This window comes from Drosophila eugracilis, unplaced genomic scaffold (genome assembly GCF_018153835.1).
Source record: "Drosophila eugracilis isolate 14026-0451.02 unplaced genomic scaffold, ASM1815383v1 contig_2154, whole genome shotgun sequence".
NCBI classification, from domain to species: domain Eukaryota; kingdom Metazoa; phylum Arthropoda; class Insecta; order Diptera; family Drosophilidae; genus Drosophila; species Drosophila eugracilis.
In genome coordinates, this window is record NW_024573038.1 from 2,688,108 (window position 1) to 2,710,347 (window position 22,240).

At 34.9% G+C, this 22,240-nt stretch overlaps 1 protein-coding gene across 1 annotated transcript in view; it reads left to right on the plus strand.

The window, feature by feature from the left end:
- The first annotated feature begins 230 nt into the window (after positions 1 to 230).
- The window catches only part of LOC108108491 (nuclear hormone receptor FTZ-F1), a 46,841-nt gene continuing 24,831 nt past the window's right edge, over positions 231 to 22,240 (plus strand). Inside the window, exons 1-2 of the mRNA XM_017216545.2 lie at positions 231 to 1,359; positions 2,963 to 4,257. Coding sequence (XP_017072034.1) covers positions 3,084 to 4,257 — 1,174 coding nt within the window. The 5' untranslated portion in view covers positions 231 to 1,359; positions 2,963 to 3,083. The remainder of the gene's footprint in view (positions 1,360 to 2,962; positions 4,258 to 22,240) is intronic.

Below are 22,240 nucleotides of genomic sequence, written 5' to 3' on the forward strand. Positions count from 1 at the left end.
GCTCGGGTGTGCGTGCATGTGAGTGCTTTCAGCTGAAAGCTTTCCGGTTTTCATATGATTGCCGTCCTTGTTCTTCAAACGTTTTTTAAAGGCCAAGAATGCTGCCTCTCTGTCCTTGGCCCCGCTCTCCGTTGATCCAACACTATCCCTATTGAGCCTGTGTGCGTCTGTGGGTGCGCGGTGTGCCTGTGTGCGAGGGCTTTCGGTCTTCTTCTACCTACGCCAACAACTTTTTACTGTGTTCCCGTTCGAGTTGGCCTACAGACCTAATTTTTGCGTGCGGAATACTTTTTCCCGAAAAAGTGAAGCCAACGGATAAACAATAGCCAAAGGAAAGCGACAGCGATAGAAAGTGATAGTGAAAGTAAACAAAAGCGGAAGAGAAGAACTCTGGCGTTAATTGTGTGTGCATACATATGCCCTATTTAATATTTCCGATGCGTCCATAACGGGAGTGTGTTTTTGCTTCCTCTTTCATCCGCGCCCTCGCCGTCGTCTTTCTACCCAAAACCCAATTTTCAATGTGCAATTTTGTATAAAAATTAACACAAAGTGGGAAGATAGCGTTGTGTCATAGAATTGGAGCAAAGGCAAAAACAAGGCAAAATTAGCAAAGGCAAACGGAAAAACAACAACACAGAATGCCCAGTGGAACACCAGTACATGTGTGTGTATGTACGCGGTGTGACCGTGTGTGCGTGTGTGTGTGTGTATGTGTTTAGTAGGAATTGCAATTTATAGTTGTTGTTTCCCAGAGCTTTCGCTTGTTGCGCGCGTGCGACGATTGTGCAAGAAGTTTTTGTGTGTGTAAAAATCGGGAAGAGGAAATAGCAGAGAATAGAAGGAGAATAACATGGGAATAAATAAATAAAAAAAGAAAAGAAAATAAAATAAATAAATCGCCAAATGCGTTCGTCGTCGCGTGTGTGTGAGTGTTCTGAAATATGCTGAAAAAGCTCTCGGAGAGCGAGAGAGCGATCGGGAGAAATAGCAGCAACAACAAGAACAACAGCGATCGGCGAAATGAATCACACGCAAGCTTTGTTTTGCGAATTATAAATTCGCGTTCTCCACACATGCGAATTCCCACACTGAGAGAGAGACAGGGACAGCGAGAGAGGAAGAGCAACAACAAGACCAAGACATAATAATAGAACTTTTGCTTTCGGTTCCAACTGGTTTTTGTATACATAAAAAGAGAGCGAGAAGGAGAGTGGGGCGGAGACGTCGTAAGAGAGAGACGGGCAGCTTCCAGCTCTTCTTCTTCCGTGATCTTCGTCTTGGAATTCATGGAAACCGGGCGCATGCGCAAAACAAAAAACTACAAAAGGAAAAACAACAACGTCAGCTGCATGAAAGGTAAATTCTCAATTCTCCCCACATCTCGACTTCCTTTCGCCTTCCCCTCTTTCCCCAAAAACCCCCTTTTTTACCTTTTGTCTAGTTGGGAGAGCTTTATTTTATTGTATTTACCATCTTGAAATGAAAAAAGATCGTGCAGAGAGAAAAATAATGTCACTTTGCGAAGGTATCTTGATATAAGATCAATTTCAATTCTAAATATGTACATTTTCGATTTTTTAGATGATCGTATCAATAATCAAATGAAATCAACTTACATATGTCCAATAAATGAGCTTTTTCTATTTGGTTCTAGGTAGTCTTTCATGTAATTTCAAAAGTATCATTAATATAAATATTAACATTATAAAGGCCCTTGAAACATTAAATAACAAAGAATTTTCTTCTGTGCAAAACAAGGGTTGATGAGATTGGACAACGAAAAGTGAAGAACTTGGAGTCGAGTGAAGTTAATTAAAGTCTCGCCAAAGGGGGATATAAAACGGTTTAAGGAGTCGGGGAAATGTTTCTAGTTTTCTGTTTCACGAACTGGAAAATCATTTTAAATGGGGAAGTAAAAAACCCTTTACATTTAAGTTGCGTGAAAAAGCTACAATAGGGACCTCTGTAATTTCCAACTTAATAAAGTTTAATTTTTAAGAGGGGAAGTGTAAACCCTTTACATTTTAGAGAATGAAAAATATACTGCAGTTTATAGACGATATCTTTAGAAGTTTTTTCTATGAGCATCACCAAATTTTTTAGAAGTCTAAACGATGTTCATCAGAAGAAGAAGAAGTGCTTTAATATATTGACTTTTAAAAAACAATTGTTCCCCTTTATAAAGAAAATTCTTAGAAAGTGCAACTTGGGGGAGACCCCTTTTGCAAAAAAAAAAAACTTTGATGATTCAGTGGGCTTTATCAACAGAACTCTTTTACTTGCTTTTATGAGGGATGGAAAACTTTCCAGCTTACTAAAAAAAGTTAATAATTATAAATGAAGATTATATTTCAATCGTTAACCCCCGTTCTAGGTTTAGTTCTTGTAGAGCTTTTTAGGGTCCAAATCTCTTTTTTACCACGTTCTATGTTTAGTTCTTGTAGAGCTTTTCAGGGTCCAAATCCCTTTTTTTATCACACGAAGGTTTAGGTATTATTTATATATATTCAGCATACATAATAATTGGGTATTACCATTTTAAACTACTTTTCTTTCTAACAGTTGATAAAACAATTTTAGAGGAAAAGACTTTTGGTTTAAATAAATAAACAAATTTGTAAGCTTTATATCTTTTTTCTTTAAATAATCTATATTTAAGTACCAATCAATTGACTGTGGATAATCGAGTGATACTGAAAAAAGAGCTTTCAGAGCTTTTACCCTATAAAGAGTTGACCTTGGCCTGCTTTGGCAAACCATTAGGCTTTCCCTTGTCCCACATTCACTGTGACCCAACCTTCAACTTGACCTTCGATTGACCTAGTCCTCTGAAATCCTTGTCCTACATTACATTTTAATCCTTGTTCTATTTTAAAATACCTACATCATAAGAATTCATTTTTTTTATAAAGAGTACTTTTAAATAGTTAAAACTGACAATAATTTCTATCCTTTTCAGGTCTTTAAAGCAACTCGGAAAATAATTATACTATCGTTACCTGCCATTACGAATCAATACAAAAATCAATCCCACACATCACAACGAAACGTACAAAAAGTTAAATTAAAATATTCATAAAATGGATACCTTCAATGTACCTTTGCTGGCGGAAAGCAGCAACAACAACTATGCAACAGAAGCTACCAGCAACCATCACCATCTGCAGCATCAGCAGCAGCAGCAGCAACAGCAGCATCAGCAGCAGCAACTCTTAATGCCACACCATCACAAGGATCAAATGCTGGCCGCTGGCAGTTCTCCGATGCTGCCATTTTACTCGCACTTGCAATTGCAACAAAAGGATGCAACTGCCACAATAGGATCTGCAGCAGCAACAGTTGCAGCAGCAGCAGTAGCAACATCGGCCAACTCCGATAACTTTAGTTCGTTGCAAGCAATCGATGCCAGTCAACTAGATGGAGGGATTTCCTTAAGCGGTCTTTGCGATCGCTTCTTTGCGGCTAGTCCTAATCCTCATAGCAATAGCAATATGACCTTAATGGGCACTACGTCAGCAGCCACAACAACCACTACCAATAATAATAATAACAATAACAATAACAACACTAATAATAATAATAACAACAACAATGTGGAGGCTAAGGCAGTGAGGCCATCAAACGGCAGTTCAGTGATCATCGAATCTGTGACAATGCCATCGTTTGCCAATATCCTATTTCCCACCCACCGCTCTACCAATGAGTGCATTGATCCCGCCCTGTTGCAAAAGAATCCCCAAAACAACACCAATGGCACTGGGGGTGGTGGTGGCATTATTGTGCCGTCCGTGGAATATCATCAATTGAAGCCACTTGAAGTCAATTCCTCGACTTCCGTTTCCACCAGTAATTTCCTCTCCTCCACCACCGCTCAATTGTTGGATTTTGAGGTGCAGGTGGGTAAGGATGATAGTCACATTAGCACTACAACAACAGGGTCCGGATCGGGATCGGGTGCGGCAACCATTGCCACTGCAACGCCAACAACAGCAACAACATCCATTATTAACACTGCCAATCCAACGAGGAGCTCATTGCACAGTATTGAGGAGTTGGCCGCCAGTTCCTGTGTCCCAAAAACAACATCACCTAATAGTAGCAACCACAATAGCAGTGCCAGTACCACACCGCAACAGCAGCAACATCAGCACCAACATCACATGCAAAGTGGCAATCACAGCGGCTCTAATCTCAGCAGCGACGATGAATCCATGTCCGAGGATGAATTCGGTCTGGAAATTGATGATAATGGAGGTAAGTCTTTAAATTGTTTATAATTTATAAAATTTCTCTCTTAAATCTTTAATTTCAAAAGCAAAGTGATTGGCAATATTCTGTTGTTGCTGTAAAAAAGTGAAAACCAAACTGATTGAATAAAATATAAATCAAAGAGATGGTGTTAAATTAAAAACTAATCTCAAAACTAACTGAAAAACGCGATCAAGATCGAACAAAAATTAGCAAGAAATTGCGTATTATAAGTGTACGAGAATGTACTATGAAAATGGTATACAATTTTAACTATAAAATGGTCAAACATTAACCTAATACACGTGTTTAATAACAACTACAAACCACGTCGAATAATCATAATAAAATATTCAATGTAATGATAAAGAAAATGAAAACAAATCAAAATAACAATTCAAGGTGGCATAAGCACTAAAAGCGAATGCAATCTATAAAAAACAATGACAGACAGACTTTTTAACAATTTAGTGAGAGATATTAATGTGTTGCGTAATAGGTAATATCTTATAGTATCTACATTGCATTCTTTAGTACCAGCTACCCAAATAACCCAATTAAAATGCAATCATTTTATCACGCATTTCAACTGGCATTTATTGCTTTTGTAAATTTTCAATTTAAATTGAGTTCGACCTTGGAGTTTTCACTAACGTGTCATTACTGGCAAGCCCGCCCCTGCGGTCGGCCAGACGGTGGTCTTAAATCTTAGTGTGCCAAGTGCAATGCTAAGTTTAAATATGCACGGAGCACTCTCGATGCCACGGATACACCCCTCCGCCCCAAATCCCCAAAGGCCCCCCTTTTCCGCTCAGTTGGCCTCGCACTTAGCTCCATGTTGTTTCGGCCTGGCGTCGTCGGATGCAGCCATAAAAATCCATTTGAAATGTCTATAAAAATGCAACTAACCTACTTTCGGGGGTTTTTGTTTTTTGTCCAAACCGATATTTAAATGCTCTTTCGTGGGGAAGATTTAGTTTGGATGGGTTTACGGATCTGATCATTAAAAGCTACTAAGCTTACTACTCTTTTGAATGTTGCTACTTTTTTTGTATATCCTTCGGTAAACTTAGCCATATATTAAGCAATCTTTTCGGAAAGATGTATAATTTTTTTAAAAACCTTAGGTTTTCTTACTTCATAGAGCATATTCTTATGATTAATATTCTTTATTTATAAATACAAATCCATGTAAACTGATTTAGAAACTACTTAATGTTCCTGACAACAAAAATTCCCATTGATCTTCAAAGAGTATCTGAAAATGCAAATGAATAAAAATTCGCTCGAAACATTTGTCGATGCGTGAATAGCAATTAAATGAGCAAACTGCGACAGACCCCTGCCAAAAGTCGATGATGAATGATCAAACATTACAGACATATGTAAGGCTGTTTGTTTGGCCAGCCATTTGTTTGTTTGTTTGTTTGCTTTGCACAGCATTTGGTGGCATGATACTGGCTTTTACAAAAATTAACTTTATTGACATTCGACAATGTCAGAACCGCAAACTCATCTTCCACCCCCTGGTGGCATTTATATGCATTTTTGCCCACTTGATGACCTTCGTAGGGGAAACCCCTAAAGTGCAGCTTAAATTCGCCATCTGTTTTCATGTATCATCCTTAGAAAGAGAGGCAAAATGGAGCAAGGTCATTCGGCGGGTATTAGAATTTGGGTCAAGCGCAAACGAATCGTTGTTGCGCTCGCTTGCGTTTTCTAATATTGGAGATTGGGCCCAAGGATGCGAGACAAAAACAAAAAGCGAAATTGCATAGAAATTTGAAGGTCATTGTATGCATCAGCCGCAGCGCAGTTGGCGTCGCTGTCGGCGCGCCAAGTCGCGTGTTCTCGCCCCCTCTATTTCGCTCTCTATTGCACACTCTCTACAGTGGGAGAAAAAATGTTCAAATGCAATTTTCTGTCAACTTTGCATCTACATTTAAAAAGAGTTCTTTGATTTTATGTTTTCGTAAAATCTTTCTTTTTTAATAAATATTTTAATGTTAGAAATTTTGATTATTTCCCATAAATCAGTCAAAATACTTTGCGTTTAAAAATGGATTAATACAAATCTTAATGCATTTCTTAACTCAATAACTCAACTCAAGTTGCACTATTAATATATATATTTCAACTTTAGTAATGGGATTTCATTATCCTTTTTGAAACATATTTTTCACGTTTTTTAGCTGTAATTTTAATATAAAAATTCTGGGTCTCCCTTCTTGGTCGACTCCGACCAATATTTTCAATCAATAAATATGATTTTATACTGCTTTGAAAATAATATATAAATATTACTTTCTTCGCTTAGATGACTTTTTATTCGTTGTCTAACAGCACCTCTAGATTTTTTAAACTTTTCTTTAGACTGAAATTAGAGATCTATTCCTAACTAGAGTTCGATTTTTGGTCAACACACCCGATTAACCCCATTCTTAAATTTCTTACATGTTATATGTTTCTTTGTATGTTAAGTAAGTGAATAAAAATATTTGAAACTAAGTTGAATTTTTTATCTCATTAGAAATCAAAAATAAATCTTACCAAGACATTTCTCTGTGTGCATCTGTTGTTGTTGTTGCGCCTGCTTTTGTTGCTGGCGCGGTTCTGCCTCAGTTGGTTTTATTTGCCGACTGCGACGACTACGACGACGATGGCGATGCCGCCGCCCGCAACGCCGGCTGACATTGACACAGATTGCACCGTGCCGCACCGCACCGGCGTCGGTGCTTGTGCTTCTGCCGGCGTCGTTGTCGTGCGTCTATGCTCACCTCAAAGGATTTAAATGGGTCAAAGTCAGCTAGCAGCTTGTTGCATTTTGAAAAGTGCGCAAAAAGACAACGAAATAGCAGCCTCAAATTGGGGCACGACATTGACTGCATATACCATGTAGTATGCAGTATATAGCATATACGAGGTGTGTTCAAAAAGTAAGGTGACTCTTCAAATTTCGCGAATTTCAAATTTTTCGATTATCGATTTTTTTGTTTTGTTATATTGGTACACTCTTCCCTAACATCTGTACCAAGTTTCAATGGAACATCCTCTTTTGTTTGGTTGTGAGAGGCGTAAAGTTACAAGTTGTTTTGCGAGCTCGGCGATTTTTTGCTATCGAAAAATATGGATCAAAGAATTTGGATTTTTTGGCCAAAAACAACACCACAATAATGCCTCAGCCACCATATTCACCGGATTTGGCCCCATGTGACTTTTTCTTGTTCCCAAAACTGAAGATAATCGAAAAATTTGAAAAATTTGAAATTTGAAAAGTCACCTTACTTTTTGAACACACCTCGTATAACTTCTAAAAGGTTTCGATAATCGAAAAATTTGAAATTCGCGAAATTTGAAGAGTCACCTTACTTTTTGAACACACCTCGTATGTAGATTATATACTTGTACATATGTTCTAGCGTCGAATGCATTTCAAGGTCCTTGTATTGAAGAGAAGGCTGTCGCCGTTCTAGCGGGCTGTGTCCCAAGGACGATGCCACCACCACCCCCGGAGAATCCTTGGCTGTTCAAGGTTGTTCTATATGCAAATTATGTCTGCCACGTCTGATTTAAGCTTCGACCTTCGGGTCGTTTGGTGGCTTGACTTTGAAAAAGGATTTGTGGAAAAATGCTTTACTCAATGTTTGGCATTGGAAAGAGTTTAAAGATTTAAAAGGTGGAATGTGGAAATATAGATTGACCTGGATTCTTCTACGATGTCTTAAGAGGCATTTAAGGTAGGGGAAATCGGTTTAAATTAAATTAAATAGGTTTAGAGAGACATAAACTAGAAAGATTCTAATTTTTTAATGATTTTAAAAATTAAATTTATATTCCTCATGAACATTAGTAACTCTCTAAAGAAGGCCGTTCATTTAAGCCAATCTATTTTTATTTTAGTACAAATTTAATGACTAATTCGAATACAAATTAACTATCCAATTTTAAACTTCACTGGTTAATTCCCTTAATTTGTACATGGGCTTAATGGACATTTGTCTGGTCTTTGAAATAATATTAAGTGCAATTAGCGAGCAATTATATGTAAAGCAAGCTTAGAAATCCCTCGCATTCTATCCTCCACATTGGTCATTCACACTTGCGTTGAATTCTAATTCTTTCTCACGACTCACGCCATTGGCAAGCCAAACCGCAAATCGGTAATTGGAACTAACTAACTAAACTAAACCCACCCAAACAATAGGACTTAGTCAAGCGATCAGAAAACAGAAATCTTGTAAATGCAATCAAGGATGGAACATTGAAAAATATCAAGTTTAGTTTGAGCTCAAGCTTAGTTTGCCCTTAAGAACAGAAATAAACTAAAACACCAACTAAGTCATTCAATTGTAACAATAATTGTGAACAATAATAATAATGATAATGCAAGCAATTAGAACTGGTAATCGAGAGGGGACGTTGCAACGGGGTGGGGCACTTAGTTTTGTTTGCAAATTGTTTAACTAAGTGCATAGTAATTGGGTTATTAGTTGGAGTTCCAAGGAATGTTTTTCTTTGAATGAAACCTCTGTGCTTATTGGTTTGTGTGAAATTGTTTAGCTAGTAATTAAGGTTTTGTTTATATGTTCAATGGGATCATTGAACTTGCGAGGGATTGCATTGGAAAATGGGAATTGTATTGTTAGAGGCAATCTAATGAAATTTTTCAAGACAAATAACTAGAATCATTAAACTACGATAAATTGTAATATATATTGGATTTACTTATGATTTTTAATGATTTTTTAAATAGTCTTATGTTAAAGATAATGCCAAATATTTATTTTACTGTCTTTTAAAATCGTTAAAAATGCAATGATTTATGATATTTATCGTTAAGGTTATGATTTTTATTAAATCCAATTATGAGCAACATAAACCATTTCATCTTTGGTTTTTTTTATTTTTTTTATAAATATTCAATATATTTAGTTTCATAAATATGTTTAATTATTTTCTTAATTTCTATCCTATATCTTGACATCAGGAATGTAACAGAATAGATCTTATAGAATATAAAATTAATGATTAAAATAAGCTAATAAGTTATAAAATTCGAGTTAATTTAATCAGAAATTAACAAAGAATAAAACAATATAATGCCCATATGCCCATAACTGCATAATTTCCCGGCTGTCATAGATTCTTTTTATACGATTATATTACCCTAATCTTGAATAATCGCCCATAAAATTATCTTCCATTGTTGCTGCAACATTTTTCATTTGTTTGATGATGCAAATGTGGAAAATGTGTGTGTTTTTTTGTGCTTTTTGTTATTTAATGCTGTTATTGTTACTGCGTCGCGTTGACCATTTTATTGTTGTTAACCTTAGCTTGGAAAAAAAGGCAAAATGCCATTGAGATTGAGTCGCGCACTCTCGCAATGTCTGGGGCGTCTGGGGCTCCTATAGCTATATAGCCATATAGTCATACTGCCACTCCCCTCGCCCCCTACCCTTAAGAAAAGTGTGCTAATGGGTCGCCAGTTGACCCTGTGCCACATTCGATGTTTGCGATTCTGCCGACGCTGGCAGCGCACTAATTTTGCAATGCCAAATGGGGTGGGGAATGGGTGGGATTTGTGCAGCGAGAGATGATGCACTCAGCTCGAGCAAGGGAGATGGCTAGACAAAGAGAGAGGGTGAGAGAGAAAACAAACAGAGAATGCGCATTGATTTTTCCTTACTGCGCTGCACAAGCTGATTTTCATTTTTTCTAGCCGTCTCTCTTGCTCATCCGTTCGGGCATCTCTTTCGCACTTGCACCCTGACCTACTTGCATTCTATATTCTTTGTATTTATTTATTTAATTGTTGTTGTTTTTTGCGTGCTTGCCCGCTTTTCGTTTAATTTGTGAATTTGAAAACTTTTTTTTTGTTATATTTATATTATATCAAAAAGTTTGAAATGTCATTAGTTATTGTTATTAAATAAAAGTTATAAAATAAATAGCATAATTTTATATAAAATTCTTAGATGTAAACAAAAGTCTTAACTTTAAAATGGTATTATTTCCAATAGCATATAAAATATTCTTTGTTATTCATCATCTCAAATAAATTTAATCCTTATTCTACATTTTATTTCATTAAATTTTATTAGTTCTAACTCTACCAATAATTTTTCTAGCCTATGTTCTTCATTTTGTCTTGCTCAATCCCATTTTGTCTTTACCCTTATGTAACTTGGTTTGTTTTATTGTAATCAAACGGTTATTTATTGCCATATTTACTTGCTGCGTAACTCGTTCGATTCCATTCGAACTTTCCTATCGTGTTCCCTCTTCTTGAAATTGCGCTGTTACATTTACCACAAGCACAGCGGAGGTACTTGTACAGCGCGGCTCTTATCTATGCTTATCGCTGCGTATACGTAATGTCGGCTCTTTTTGTGTTACGCATACGTCATGTATCAGCTACACTGATTGGCTATCAATAAATAATTATGCGGTGAAAAAGTAAAGAGTACACTTAACCTGAATTGAAGCGATTTACAGTTCTTAGCCTTGATTGATTCTGAATAGAATTATTTGCCGACCTATCGGTGCTTTAAATTGATTAAGCAAGGAGATTGTGATCTGAGAAAAATATGATTTAGATTTGGAAAATATATAAAAGTGAGATATATGTGCTTAGAGTATTAATACAATAAGGGAAGCAAATTAGATTAGAAAGATACAGATAAGACTGTTGCTCAAGAGTTAATAATGAATTTGGTTTAATATGTATTTTAATTAATGATTAAGTAGCAAAGCCGAAAGATAAGTGTTTGGAATACCACAAAAATGTATTATTTCCTAGATCCTAATTATATAGAACTACAGTGAATCGTTTGATGAGTTATTATAATATACATATATCTATCTAAATATGGCTATATAGTTTAAAACAGATAAGATGTGAATTTATTTGCAAAAAAGGAGGGGAATAAAAAAGTCAATTAGGCAAGTCATGAAAACTTTTATTGACAAAATACGCTGTTAGATTAGAAATATTTATTTCATTTTAATCATTGGTTTTGATTTAAACTTTTTAAATAAAATAAAATAAAATCACTACCACGCATTATAAGAATTAAATAAGAATATAATCAAGTAAATTCTGGCCTTCAACATAAATTAATTTCTATGAAAATGAATAACTTAAGCTGTGTAAGCTGTATACTTTTTTATAGAACATCTTTTAAACTTTTTCTAGACAGTTATTATAAACAAAAGTTATATTCGTTATTTTCAGTACATTTTTGTATTTCCTCTTCTTTCTTCTTTCCTTTCTTTTCCTTTCCATCCTTCTTCGTTTCCTTTCACCGACCACACACGCAGCGCATTCAGAAATCGCCCAAGTTGAACTGTTTTTTTTTTAATCTTCCAGTCACAACTACACACGCAAATAGTTTATTCTTGAAAAAAAAATGTTTAAATTTTGCTTTGCAGGCGGCTGTCTCACCAACACACTATCACACCTCCTCAGAAACACACACACACTCACTCGCGGGCGTAGATAAAGAGCCCGCATACTAGGGCATATTGTGAAGCTTTCGCCGGTCCACGAGAGCTTTTGCAGTTTGCACAAGTGTGCGTGCATTCTGGCCGTAAGTATGTGTGCGTGCATAGTTGAGTGGCGCCAACTGCAAAAAAAATTGAGCAAATAAAACGGGAACTTTAAACGATCCTCAAACAGAAGAGATAGCAGACGAAGATGAAAAGATACAGATTTCGAATCAGAAACAGATACAGAAAATATAAACAAAGTAAAAAAAAATACCCACGCGCCGAAAAAAAACTGCCAAAGCTTTTCGAAAACAGCATGCAGGGCAATGCAAACTAAAACAAATAAAAAACTCATGTGAGCTTTTCGCTACAAAGCTCAAACGAAAAAAGAGGAAAAATTGAAGAAAAGAAAAATACAAACGGCAGAAATTGAGAAAAGAAAAACAAGTGAAAAGAGAATCGGCAATGAGAACAACTCTTTGCAGTTTAGGTAAATGGGACACAAAACGCACTTTTTGCCGATAAGCTCGCTGGAAATGACATTAAAACATGAAGGCAGAGAGGCATAATTTGCTCTTATCACTTCCACCTTATCGCCGCACTTGTCACATTTCAATTGCATTTCTGTTTCATTATTTAACTCGAAACACAATTTTACTGCCCATTGCACCTTCTGTTGACACTCCCCTTCCTTTTTCTGCTTCTTCTTCTCTTCCTTCTCCCTTGCATTTACTTTTATTTGCATTTTTATTTATGTACTTTTTGCGCACTTTGCTTTTTGAAATTGTTGCGGCAGGTCTTGGCTCATTTTTGCTTATTTTATTGTTTTATTTTTTTTTTGGTTTTCACCCCCTCCGGTAATTCGGTGTTCACGAATGAGACAATGTATCTAGTTATTTATGCAGCAATTATGTTTATTTATGATCTTTCTGTTGTTGTAAACTTAAACGCTTTCAAATGCCGAAATTGCTTTTGGGAGGCTTATTGCCAAAGAGTTCGTCATCTGGGCCTGGAAACTCCCTACGAATCACAAGCTTAAATTGCGCTTGAGATGTTATTTTAATTTTGGGCAGTTAAGCGGATTCGTAAATACACAAGAAATTGAGCTTAATGGGATTTGGTTACATTGAATGGAAGTACACAGAGAGCAAATTTGTTGGTGAAATAAAGCCATGTCACAGTTGCAACCCTCCAATCGACAATTATTGGCTTTGGTTGCATAATCCATTAGGTAATGATTACCATTTACCATTACCATAAAGTCAATAAAAATGAAAAAAGCTACAATAAGAACGAAATTGTTTACTGCTTTTTAGATAGCAATTATAGTAATCAAATGCTGTTAAAGTGATAATAGTACTGTCTGTTAAAGTAATCATAATTTTGAAAGTAAGTTAATCCCAAAGGGTCTAAAAGCTTAAGTGCACTCTAGTCTTCCAGACAGACAAAAACAATACTTCGATATTAGTGTTTAAATTGTGTTAGTACATGTTGGGAATTATATACAGGTAAGAGGATTACCGCTTGTTACAATATTCATAGTAACTTGAAGGTTTGCTACAGAACTGAAAGTCATGTAAGAGTAAGCAATAGCAGTAAATATAACTATATACAAAATTCAAAATATTTTCACGATATTCTCATCCAATTGATGTGTCAAATAGTATGATGCATTTTTGTTTTTCAGATTGTATATTTTAATTTATTTTGTTTTATAAGTTCTTTTGCATTAATAAAAACATTTTTGGTTAATATAAATAAATTTCTTTCCAAACCACAATCTTCAAATATATTTAAAAATAAAGAAACACGTGACAACGTAATATATAAATAGCCCATCAGGGTCATAAATTCAAGACACATTTAATCGCGCCTCCAAGATTTCGTAATCAAGCCGCAGACCTTTAAACCAATATAAAAATAAAAATTGTTACAGCAAATAATGAAATAATTTACACCTCGGCCATATGTCGCTGTGATGTAACCATGTTTCTTATGCTCATTGTTGTTGCTGTTTCTGATTGTGTTGTCACTCTTCTCATATTTAAATAAACAAGAAATATACATTTTTGGGTGTCGAAGAGGAGGCAGGAGAGGGGGAGGTGGTGCGATTCGCTTTTATTTATTTTTATAATTTGCTTACAATTCGGGTGTTCGGCTTATCTGCTGATACGAAACGCAAGAAAAGAAACCCGAAGAAGGAACGAAGAGCTTTCGGCTCGAGTGGCAGCCATAGTTGATGTTGTTATAACTTTTGATAGCCACTTTTTGACCCACTTTGACTATTTGCATGGCCTACTGCACTTGGCCAAGTTTTTGTCTCGCTCCTGCGCACACATCACCGAAAATGAGACCATTTGCTAGAGCGAGATGGAGTAGGTATTTAGATTTTATGAACAAAAAACTATGTTGATACGAGCTTCTATAGTGGCGGTCAAATTAATAGTATTATTTAAATTTTATTATCAAGAAAATATAAATTTAACAAAGTTTCTAGAAAGATAATTGCTATAAATGGTTTTAGTTTTTGATTTATTATTATTTTAACTGTAATGATATTCTTTAAAAAACTTAAACATTTTACAAAAACTTTTTGTATGTCTACAATGGATAAGGAGTATACTTTTTGACAAATATTTAAGCAGCTTTAAAGATAGAAAGGGTTAATCTAATTTGCGGTTTTTCTGTCCAAACAAAGTTATAAACTTTGTAATAAAATAAAGTTTATTAAGTCTAAATATATATTGTCTGTTCTTTCTCAAGGATATGTTGGTATATTCATAAAATTATTGTTAAGTTTGAAATTATAATAATTAAAACTTTTAGATAGATTTTTCAATAAACAAATATTGAAAAAAGCCTAGTAAATATCTTAAATTTTGAACTTTGCTATCAGAAAAGAATAAATTAAATATAATCATATTATTTGAACTTAAGAATATAAAATCACTTAATAAATACCTATAATTTCCAACTTTACTGTGAGAAAAAAAGAAGAAATAATATATTTCTCATACGCATTTTGCATACCGCACACCTCCCCCTCTATCACCGTTTGGCATTTTGTCGCAATAATTAGTTGGGAAATTTAGATCATGGCAGCCATATAACATTGTAATAATAATTGCAGCTAGGCAAACAGAAAACTGTGAAAAACACAACATAAAACAGACATTGAAACCGCTTTTCAACTTTTTTTTTTGTTTTTGGTTTTTGTGTATTATTCGAGCATATTTTTTTGCTTTTCTGTATCTCGTGTTGTTGCTTTTCACGTGAACTTACATAATTTTTCGGCCTATCTCGGCGCGTGTATTTATTGTCTAAATGTACGGACAACGCACACACTAACAGCTCAAAAATTGCGTCAAGTGTTTTTTTTTTTGGGCTTCTGGTGCGTGAGATTTCGAAATCAATTTATTTTTCGTTTTTTCTATTTTTTAAAAATATGTTTTGTTGTATATTTTTTGGCACTCAATTTAAATATTGCGCAAATGGATTAATTTGATGGCTACCAATTGTAGTTCATCTATGAGAAAGGAAAATTTATATTTTCCCACTTGTTAATTATTATATTTTAAAATTTTTATAGTGAATAAAGTACTACTAATACTAATATTTCCTAAAGCCTCAACTGTAACTAATTTGAAAGGCCCAACAAGATACAAAGACAAACTCTAAGCATGAATGCACAAATTGCGGAATTCGATGAAAATTCTTGGTTTATTTGCAAGGCAATCCATCAGTTACAAAATCCTTCAGGTGGCAAACAAATTAATTAGTTTTGACACCGTTTAACTTTAACCCAAAGCTGTTGACACCATCGCATTGTCATTCGTCATTCCGCTCCATTGTCAACTTGCAACTTATTTGTCCTTCACTTGAATTAACATTGCAATGCACAAACACACCGAAAAATTAATAATGAAACAACTGTTGGTTTTATGACTTGCTTAAGTAAAGGTTTTTTATATGAAAGATCATAAAAGAAAAACTCAAAAGCCAAACTTTACATTTTTCAGTTTAAGTTGTGAGTCACAAAGTTTGTTGTGGTGGTGGGGTGTTGCATCAACAACTTGATCTCAAAGGACACATTTCGTTGCATTTGTTTTTCTTATTTGGCTTTGGGTGGCAGTTCCGACCCGCCGCCACCCCCCTTGTGAAAACTGGGTCAATGCAATTTAGGTCACCTAGATTTGATTACCAAACCAGCCAAGAGTCGTCGCCGTCATCGGTTCAAGCCGAGTGCTCTCTGCTCTGCTCTGCCCCTCTCTCTTACTCTTTCTCTCTCTATCTTATATATATATATATATATATACATTTATATAGTATATTATGGAAGTATGTACAAATCTAGTACATGGCTATAGCTGCGTGGTACTGATGGCTGGCGGCATGGGTTCTCAGTGGGTGGTGCATGCTTACACAAAAGTACATATGTTTCTATATCCCTGAATAAACTCCTGGCAATGGTTGGACTTACTTATCGATGGTGTGTGGGGGAGGTAAAGGGGGCAAGGGAAATCGTAAAGAAAATACTAGAGATTGGTATTGGGATAAACGAGATGAATCGTTGGGAAAGGGATAACACTTCGATTGAATAACCACGGAACGGTTTAAAAGGATAATGTGCCAATCAAATGGTTTGCGGTTTGCAGAATAAAAGAATGTGAATCGTTAGGTCGATTGATAGGTGCTCAATAGAAACAAAGGCTATACAATTGTAGGAGCTTAAAATAGAGTGAATATTGATGGACTTTAAAGGGTTGGAATTTACACTATCATTATGAAATGCTATAATCCATTTACACTTATTATGATATTCCATTACCTATGATATTAAGAAACGTTTCTAAAAAATTATTTACTAGCAGAAAACAGAGAACATATAATTAGTGTTTAATGTAAAATAATACTTTCCATAATATTAGATTATGAAAACTGAAATATACACCTGTGAATGGATGTATCATAAAATCTAAAAGAAACAAAACCTAGCCCAACGTACAAAAAGGCATATCCTATAGCATATGAAACCCTTGAAAAACCTCTCCAATTAGGTCGTCACATAGCCAGCTCAACCCATTCCGTATTCACATCGTCCAGTCCATGCCAAATCCAACCATATGGCGTTGGAAACAATGGGACTTTCCCTGACAAAAACGAAACCGAAAAAGTAAAAACTTAACGTAAATTGATGAAATTGATTGGAAAATCGTAGTCAGTCCGCCAACAACAACGAAATATAACCAAAATGTATTTCAAAATACAAAACAAACCAAAAAAACCGAAAAAAAATCGAAAGTGCGTGCGATGAATGAGCAAAATTGCGCAAACGATCGTGAATGCTTCACACTGATGATTGTTTTAACTTTTTTTTGGGTATACTCTTTTTGAGGGTACTATGACATGGGAATATATTTGACTTACTAAGAGATAAATTGGATTTTATTATAAACAATATATCTTACTATCTCAAGATTATTTAAAAATATTATTAGATTAACACAAAAGCGATATTATCTTCTTCTTTTATGTATTAAAATAATAGATAAAAGATATTTTCGGTGAAATCTAGATAATAAAATATATATTTTGCATTCAATTATTTATTTAAGTTTTACCAGGGTTTTTCTTAGCTTAACTACATACATTGTTTTTATTTTATCGTCATTTTATGTTTTCTTTATAATTCAAATAAATTCAAGGGTATTACAAAATTCGACTAAGGTACATTTTACTATAGTTTGCCTGTGCTTGCCCCTTACGCATTGAAAAAAGCTGCCGAAAATATCAGCAGTAGCCAGAAAAAGAGACGGGTATACAGGGAGTGAGGGGGAATGAGAAAGAGTGAGTGGGGGACTGGAAGCATAATAACAATGTGCGTGAGCTTTTTTTGTTTCGTTTTTGTGGCGTTTTCAGCGTTTTTTGTTGGGTTAGGTTCAATATTGAATAGTTTTTTGTTTCTGTTTTTTTTTCGGGTTGAGAGTCTTGGTGGTTGGGAGGGGGTGGTGCGTGGAAGCTTCGGTGCGTGTGGGGCGGGAATTGTTATTGCGTGTGTTTATTTTTTTTGTGTGGGAATCTCTTGTTTGTGGTTTTTTGGGTTTTTGTTTTTGCGTTTAACAAAAAGCTCTCTGTGCTCGTTCCTCACGCACACACACAACCGTGTAATACACACTCCTCTCTCTGTCTCATTTTCATTTTCATTATTTCTTCTTTATTTTTTTTGTTTCTGTGTCGATTGCGTTGTTGAATATTTCCACTTTGTTTATATAATTTTAATCAAAAAGAAAAAATGAAGCACCAAAGAAAAAATATATACGTGCAATGTGTGCCTGTGTGTGTTTATACGTAAAAAGCTTCAACGTTTTCAGAAAAAGTAGGTTAGTGGGTCACCATATCTAACGACGAGGCAGCGCTGCTGCGACGTCAGCCGAGACGGCAACGTCGGCGCTTTTTTTTTTTTGACAGCCGCCAGACGAAGCAAATTTTATTTTATATATTTCCAAGCTTCTTCATACGGTTTTCTTTTCATTTTTTCCTTCTCTGATATGGCTTATTTTTGATTTTCTGTTTTTTCGCTTTATTTTGCTTGGCCAAAAACTTGTGTCTCTGTTCTTTTTCCAAACACCATTAGAAATAGTTTTGGCATTTTAATCACCGCTGTTTTCGCGGTTTGGCGGTTGGCTTTTTCGGGAATTTTAAGTAAATATTGATTTGTTTACTATTTGCATTGGCGAGATGAAACGGATTTTTACGCTCTGATTTGGAAAAATGTTATGGAAAATTGTTTTACGAAATTGTAGTTTTATGCAGAAACCGCCTTTGATATTAGTGGAATGTAAAATATTCATAAAAAGTACAAACAAGGATATACTAGTACTAGGAAACATAGTTAGTGTTAGACTATTTAGAACTACATTTATTACATACAATTTAATTTTGAACACTTATTCAGTATAGAATTAAATTAAAATTCGTTTTTAAAAAATCTTTTATGATTTGAAAAATCTCCAAATAACACTCAGCACTACCAAAAATTCCCTTTTACTAAATCAATGTTCAAAATACAAACATTTTTAAATATAAGATAAATTATTTTCGTTGTTACTTTTAGGCAATCTGAAAATACATTTCTGAAACATCTGCCTTAAAATGTAAGACAGCAACATAAATCAATTATCGAAAGAGAATTTCATCTTTAATTTGGCACAGTTTTTATTTGCTTTTAATAAACTACAGGAATGAATATGTATTTTTTTTTGTAATTTTAAAAGTAAAGCAGCGCTCGTAAACCATAATGAATCGTGAATAATGCTCACTATAAAGTATGCATATTAGCATTTTTGCGATTCATAAATCTGTTTTCGGCTGGCTCAGCATTGGAATCTCAACGATTTTGGTGTGCCAAAAACCCAAAAACCGCAGAGAAACAGCCACAAAGTTTATGAAAACCGCGGCAATAAAGAAAAAGCAAATCAGAGACACACACACACACACACGCACACACTGAGCTATTCAAATGTGAATTAAAAACGTAAAATTGTTGGCTTGTTTAATTATTGTTGCTTAAGGCTCAAGGTGGCTGCAGTCCGAATTCAACAACAATAATAAGACAAAAAATCACAACTCATGTCTGCCTAATTGGGCAGATTTTCCTTTTTGCCGCTGTCAAACAATTAACATTAAATACATATACATAAGTAATGTTCATGCCATCAGTAAACATTTTTAATAAATACAAAAAACTTTAAATATATGCAAATATAATGTACAAAAAAAGACAAAACACAAATATTTGATTCGGAGATAAAAGGCAAAGCCATCGTGTTTAGTTTTTTTGTAACAAGTTTTTATTTGTTTAAATTTTTTATTTATGGTTATTGTGGTAAAGAAGGAGGGTTGTCTAGAGTGACCATAAATAATTATATAATCAATGCTTCGGCATATGACTAAATTGTTCGATTAGTTTGAGTTTTAGTCTGAACTAGAAAGACAACCTGGGCGTATACGCAATATTGTAGTTTCATATGTTTTATACACGTTAAGTTAATCTTAAAAATAATAACGAAAATTAAAAGGTTATAAGAAATAAAGTACAACAAATTATTTCCAAAATTACAGTTTTTTTATTTGCCCAACCTAAAATAAATTTGAAAAAATTTAAAAACAAAGAAAAATGTTTATTTAAAATGTTTAAAATTATCAATTTTTCCTGTACAATTTTATTGACTATTAATTTTATTTTAACCTTTTAAATTAATTTTTAAAGTAAGATTCACATCAAATCAGATTATGTAACTAAAATAAGACTTTAAAATGTTTTTATTCTTTTCGGATCTTAGCTAGCTTTTTAAACTTTTAAAAAATGTTAAAACTTAGTAAACAACAAGTTATTTCTTAAACTTAAAACTACTCAAGTTAATTAGTGCGAAAGACTAGGAAGTTGCTGCCGCGAATATGCTTGGCTAAAATGGTATTTTTTCAATTAGTCGAGTTTCTTTTGGGTGACCCAAATTGCAAACTAGAAACGAGTCCTGTCCCACAGCGACCCCCCAGCAGCCACACCCCCGTCTTTTTGCAATTTCACCCTCTTTGGGGCAGAACCAACACCCACACCTCTTTTCCGTTGCAGGCAAATGCAACTCATTTGTTTCTACGCATCGGGCGGAGGCTTGAAGGACCCAGAAGCCACCCACAAAAAAAAAAGCGTCTACACACCCTCGCTTTGGGGCCGCAAACACCCTCCCCCCTTAAAAAACGCGCATTGCATTTTAAGCAGAGAGGAAAAAAACACCCGACGCAAAGCAGTCCCCTCCGCGCCGAAAACCTCCCCCTCTTTTTGCTGCTTGCAATTGTTTTTGTGGCCTCGTGACCTAGTTTCGAGCTTCGTCAACTGCAACGACAGCAGAGAGGCAGGGGCGTCGTCCAAAGGGGGCAGCGGGCGACGTTTTAAATGAATTGCAGTCTCTGTGCTCCGCGTGTGTTTTTCTTTTTTTTCTGTTATTGTATATTATTTTTTTCCTTTTTGCACAAACAAGCCGAAGCCGACGAAGAAGAAGAACCAAATCGGTACCAGAAAATCGAGCAAATCAACAACAGACGGCGCGAAAATAAAAACAGAAGATTTACAACGGATTTTTCCAGCTTATGGCAATTGAAATTCCAGGCGGGGATTAGTCAGCAGTTAGCACGCGTTGACCAGGCCACTGAGGCATGAACAAAATAAGTGCACTTTTATGTAATTTTAATAAGGGGTGAGGGTGAAGGAGAGAGGAGTCATCCTGAAAAGGGAAAGTAAACGCCGATAAAGAAAGTGAGAAGGATTTGTAAAGATCATAAAGATATACTTTTTATATAGTAGTTATGATATTATAGTAGCTCTAAAATGTACAGCCAATTCAGGTTCCCTATTAGAGGGTTTAATTTTATTAGCCAAATATTACGTATACGCACAGTTCATCTATATTTCTTTGGTATGAACTTGCTAGGTATGGGTTTTATTTATTATTCTACAACTTATGAGAACAAATATTTAAGAAAATTTCCCATTTAACATTTTCTTTAAATAATTACTAGTCAAGTCGACTACGGCAAATAAACAATTTAAGTAATACATCAAGACTTAAAATTATTGTCTGCTATGCAGATAGCATTTTATATATAAATAGCGATCACTATAACGAACATATAACTTATAAATACGTCAAGAAATCAACTTAAATATACCTTAGAGGTTTAATTATTCAATGAAATAATCCATACATTTTTTCAGCCAGACAAGATAGAAACTTCTATGTAAATTCTTCTATATTAAGCTTAAATATTTGTTCGACTGAATCTAAAACCAAAATCAAATGTTATCAGAATGATGGAATTACTCATTAAACTTTGTATATTATCTCCCAAATCAAATATACAAGTAAAATTTCCACTTTAACCCAAAATCACCAGCATTATGGCCCCACAAAAATTCTTTCCATATTAACCCAGCTAAATGATTGATTAAAATAAATAAATAACCGAGCAGAGCATGGCAATCAAAAGCCATATTGAGCCACACCTGTTCCACCACACTTTTCGATTTGTGATGATATTCATTCCACATGACAGACAAGATAGACAGACGTAGCAGCGGCGCAGCAGACAGCGGGCAGCGATGCCTGCGCCGTCGTCGACTGCGATCTACAAAAATAACAAAAAAGAAACAACAGTCGGCTGACCTCATTACAAATGTGCTATAACATATATAATAGTGGCTAATGAAATTAACAAAGCCGAATAAAATAAGCAAATTAAATATTAAATATTGTATAATTAAGATGCGTTAATTCATTAAATTTGCCAAAAGGCAAAGGAGGCTAGTAGGCGGGCGAACGGGTGGTATGCGTAATTTATTGCGCATTGAAAAAGTGCACTTTGACTTAATGTGTATTACGAGTTTTGTAAACTACACGGCTATAAAAATGATATAGGTTCAGATATTAAGCAGGTTTATATT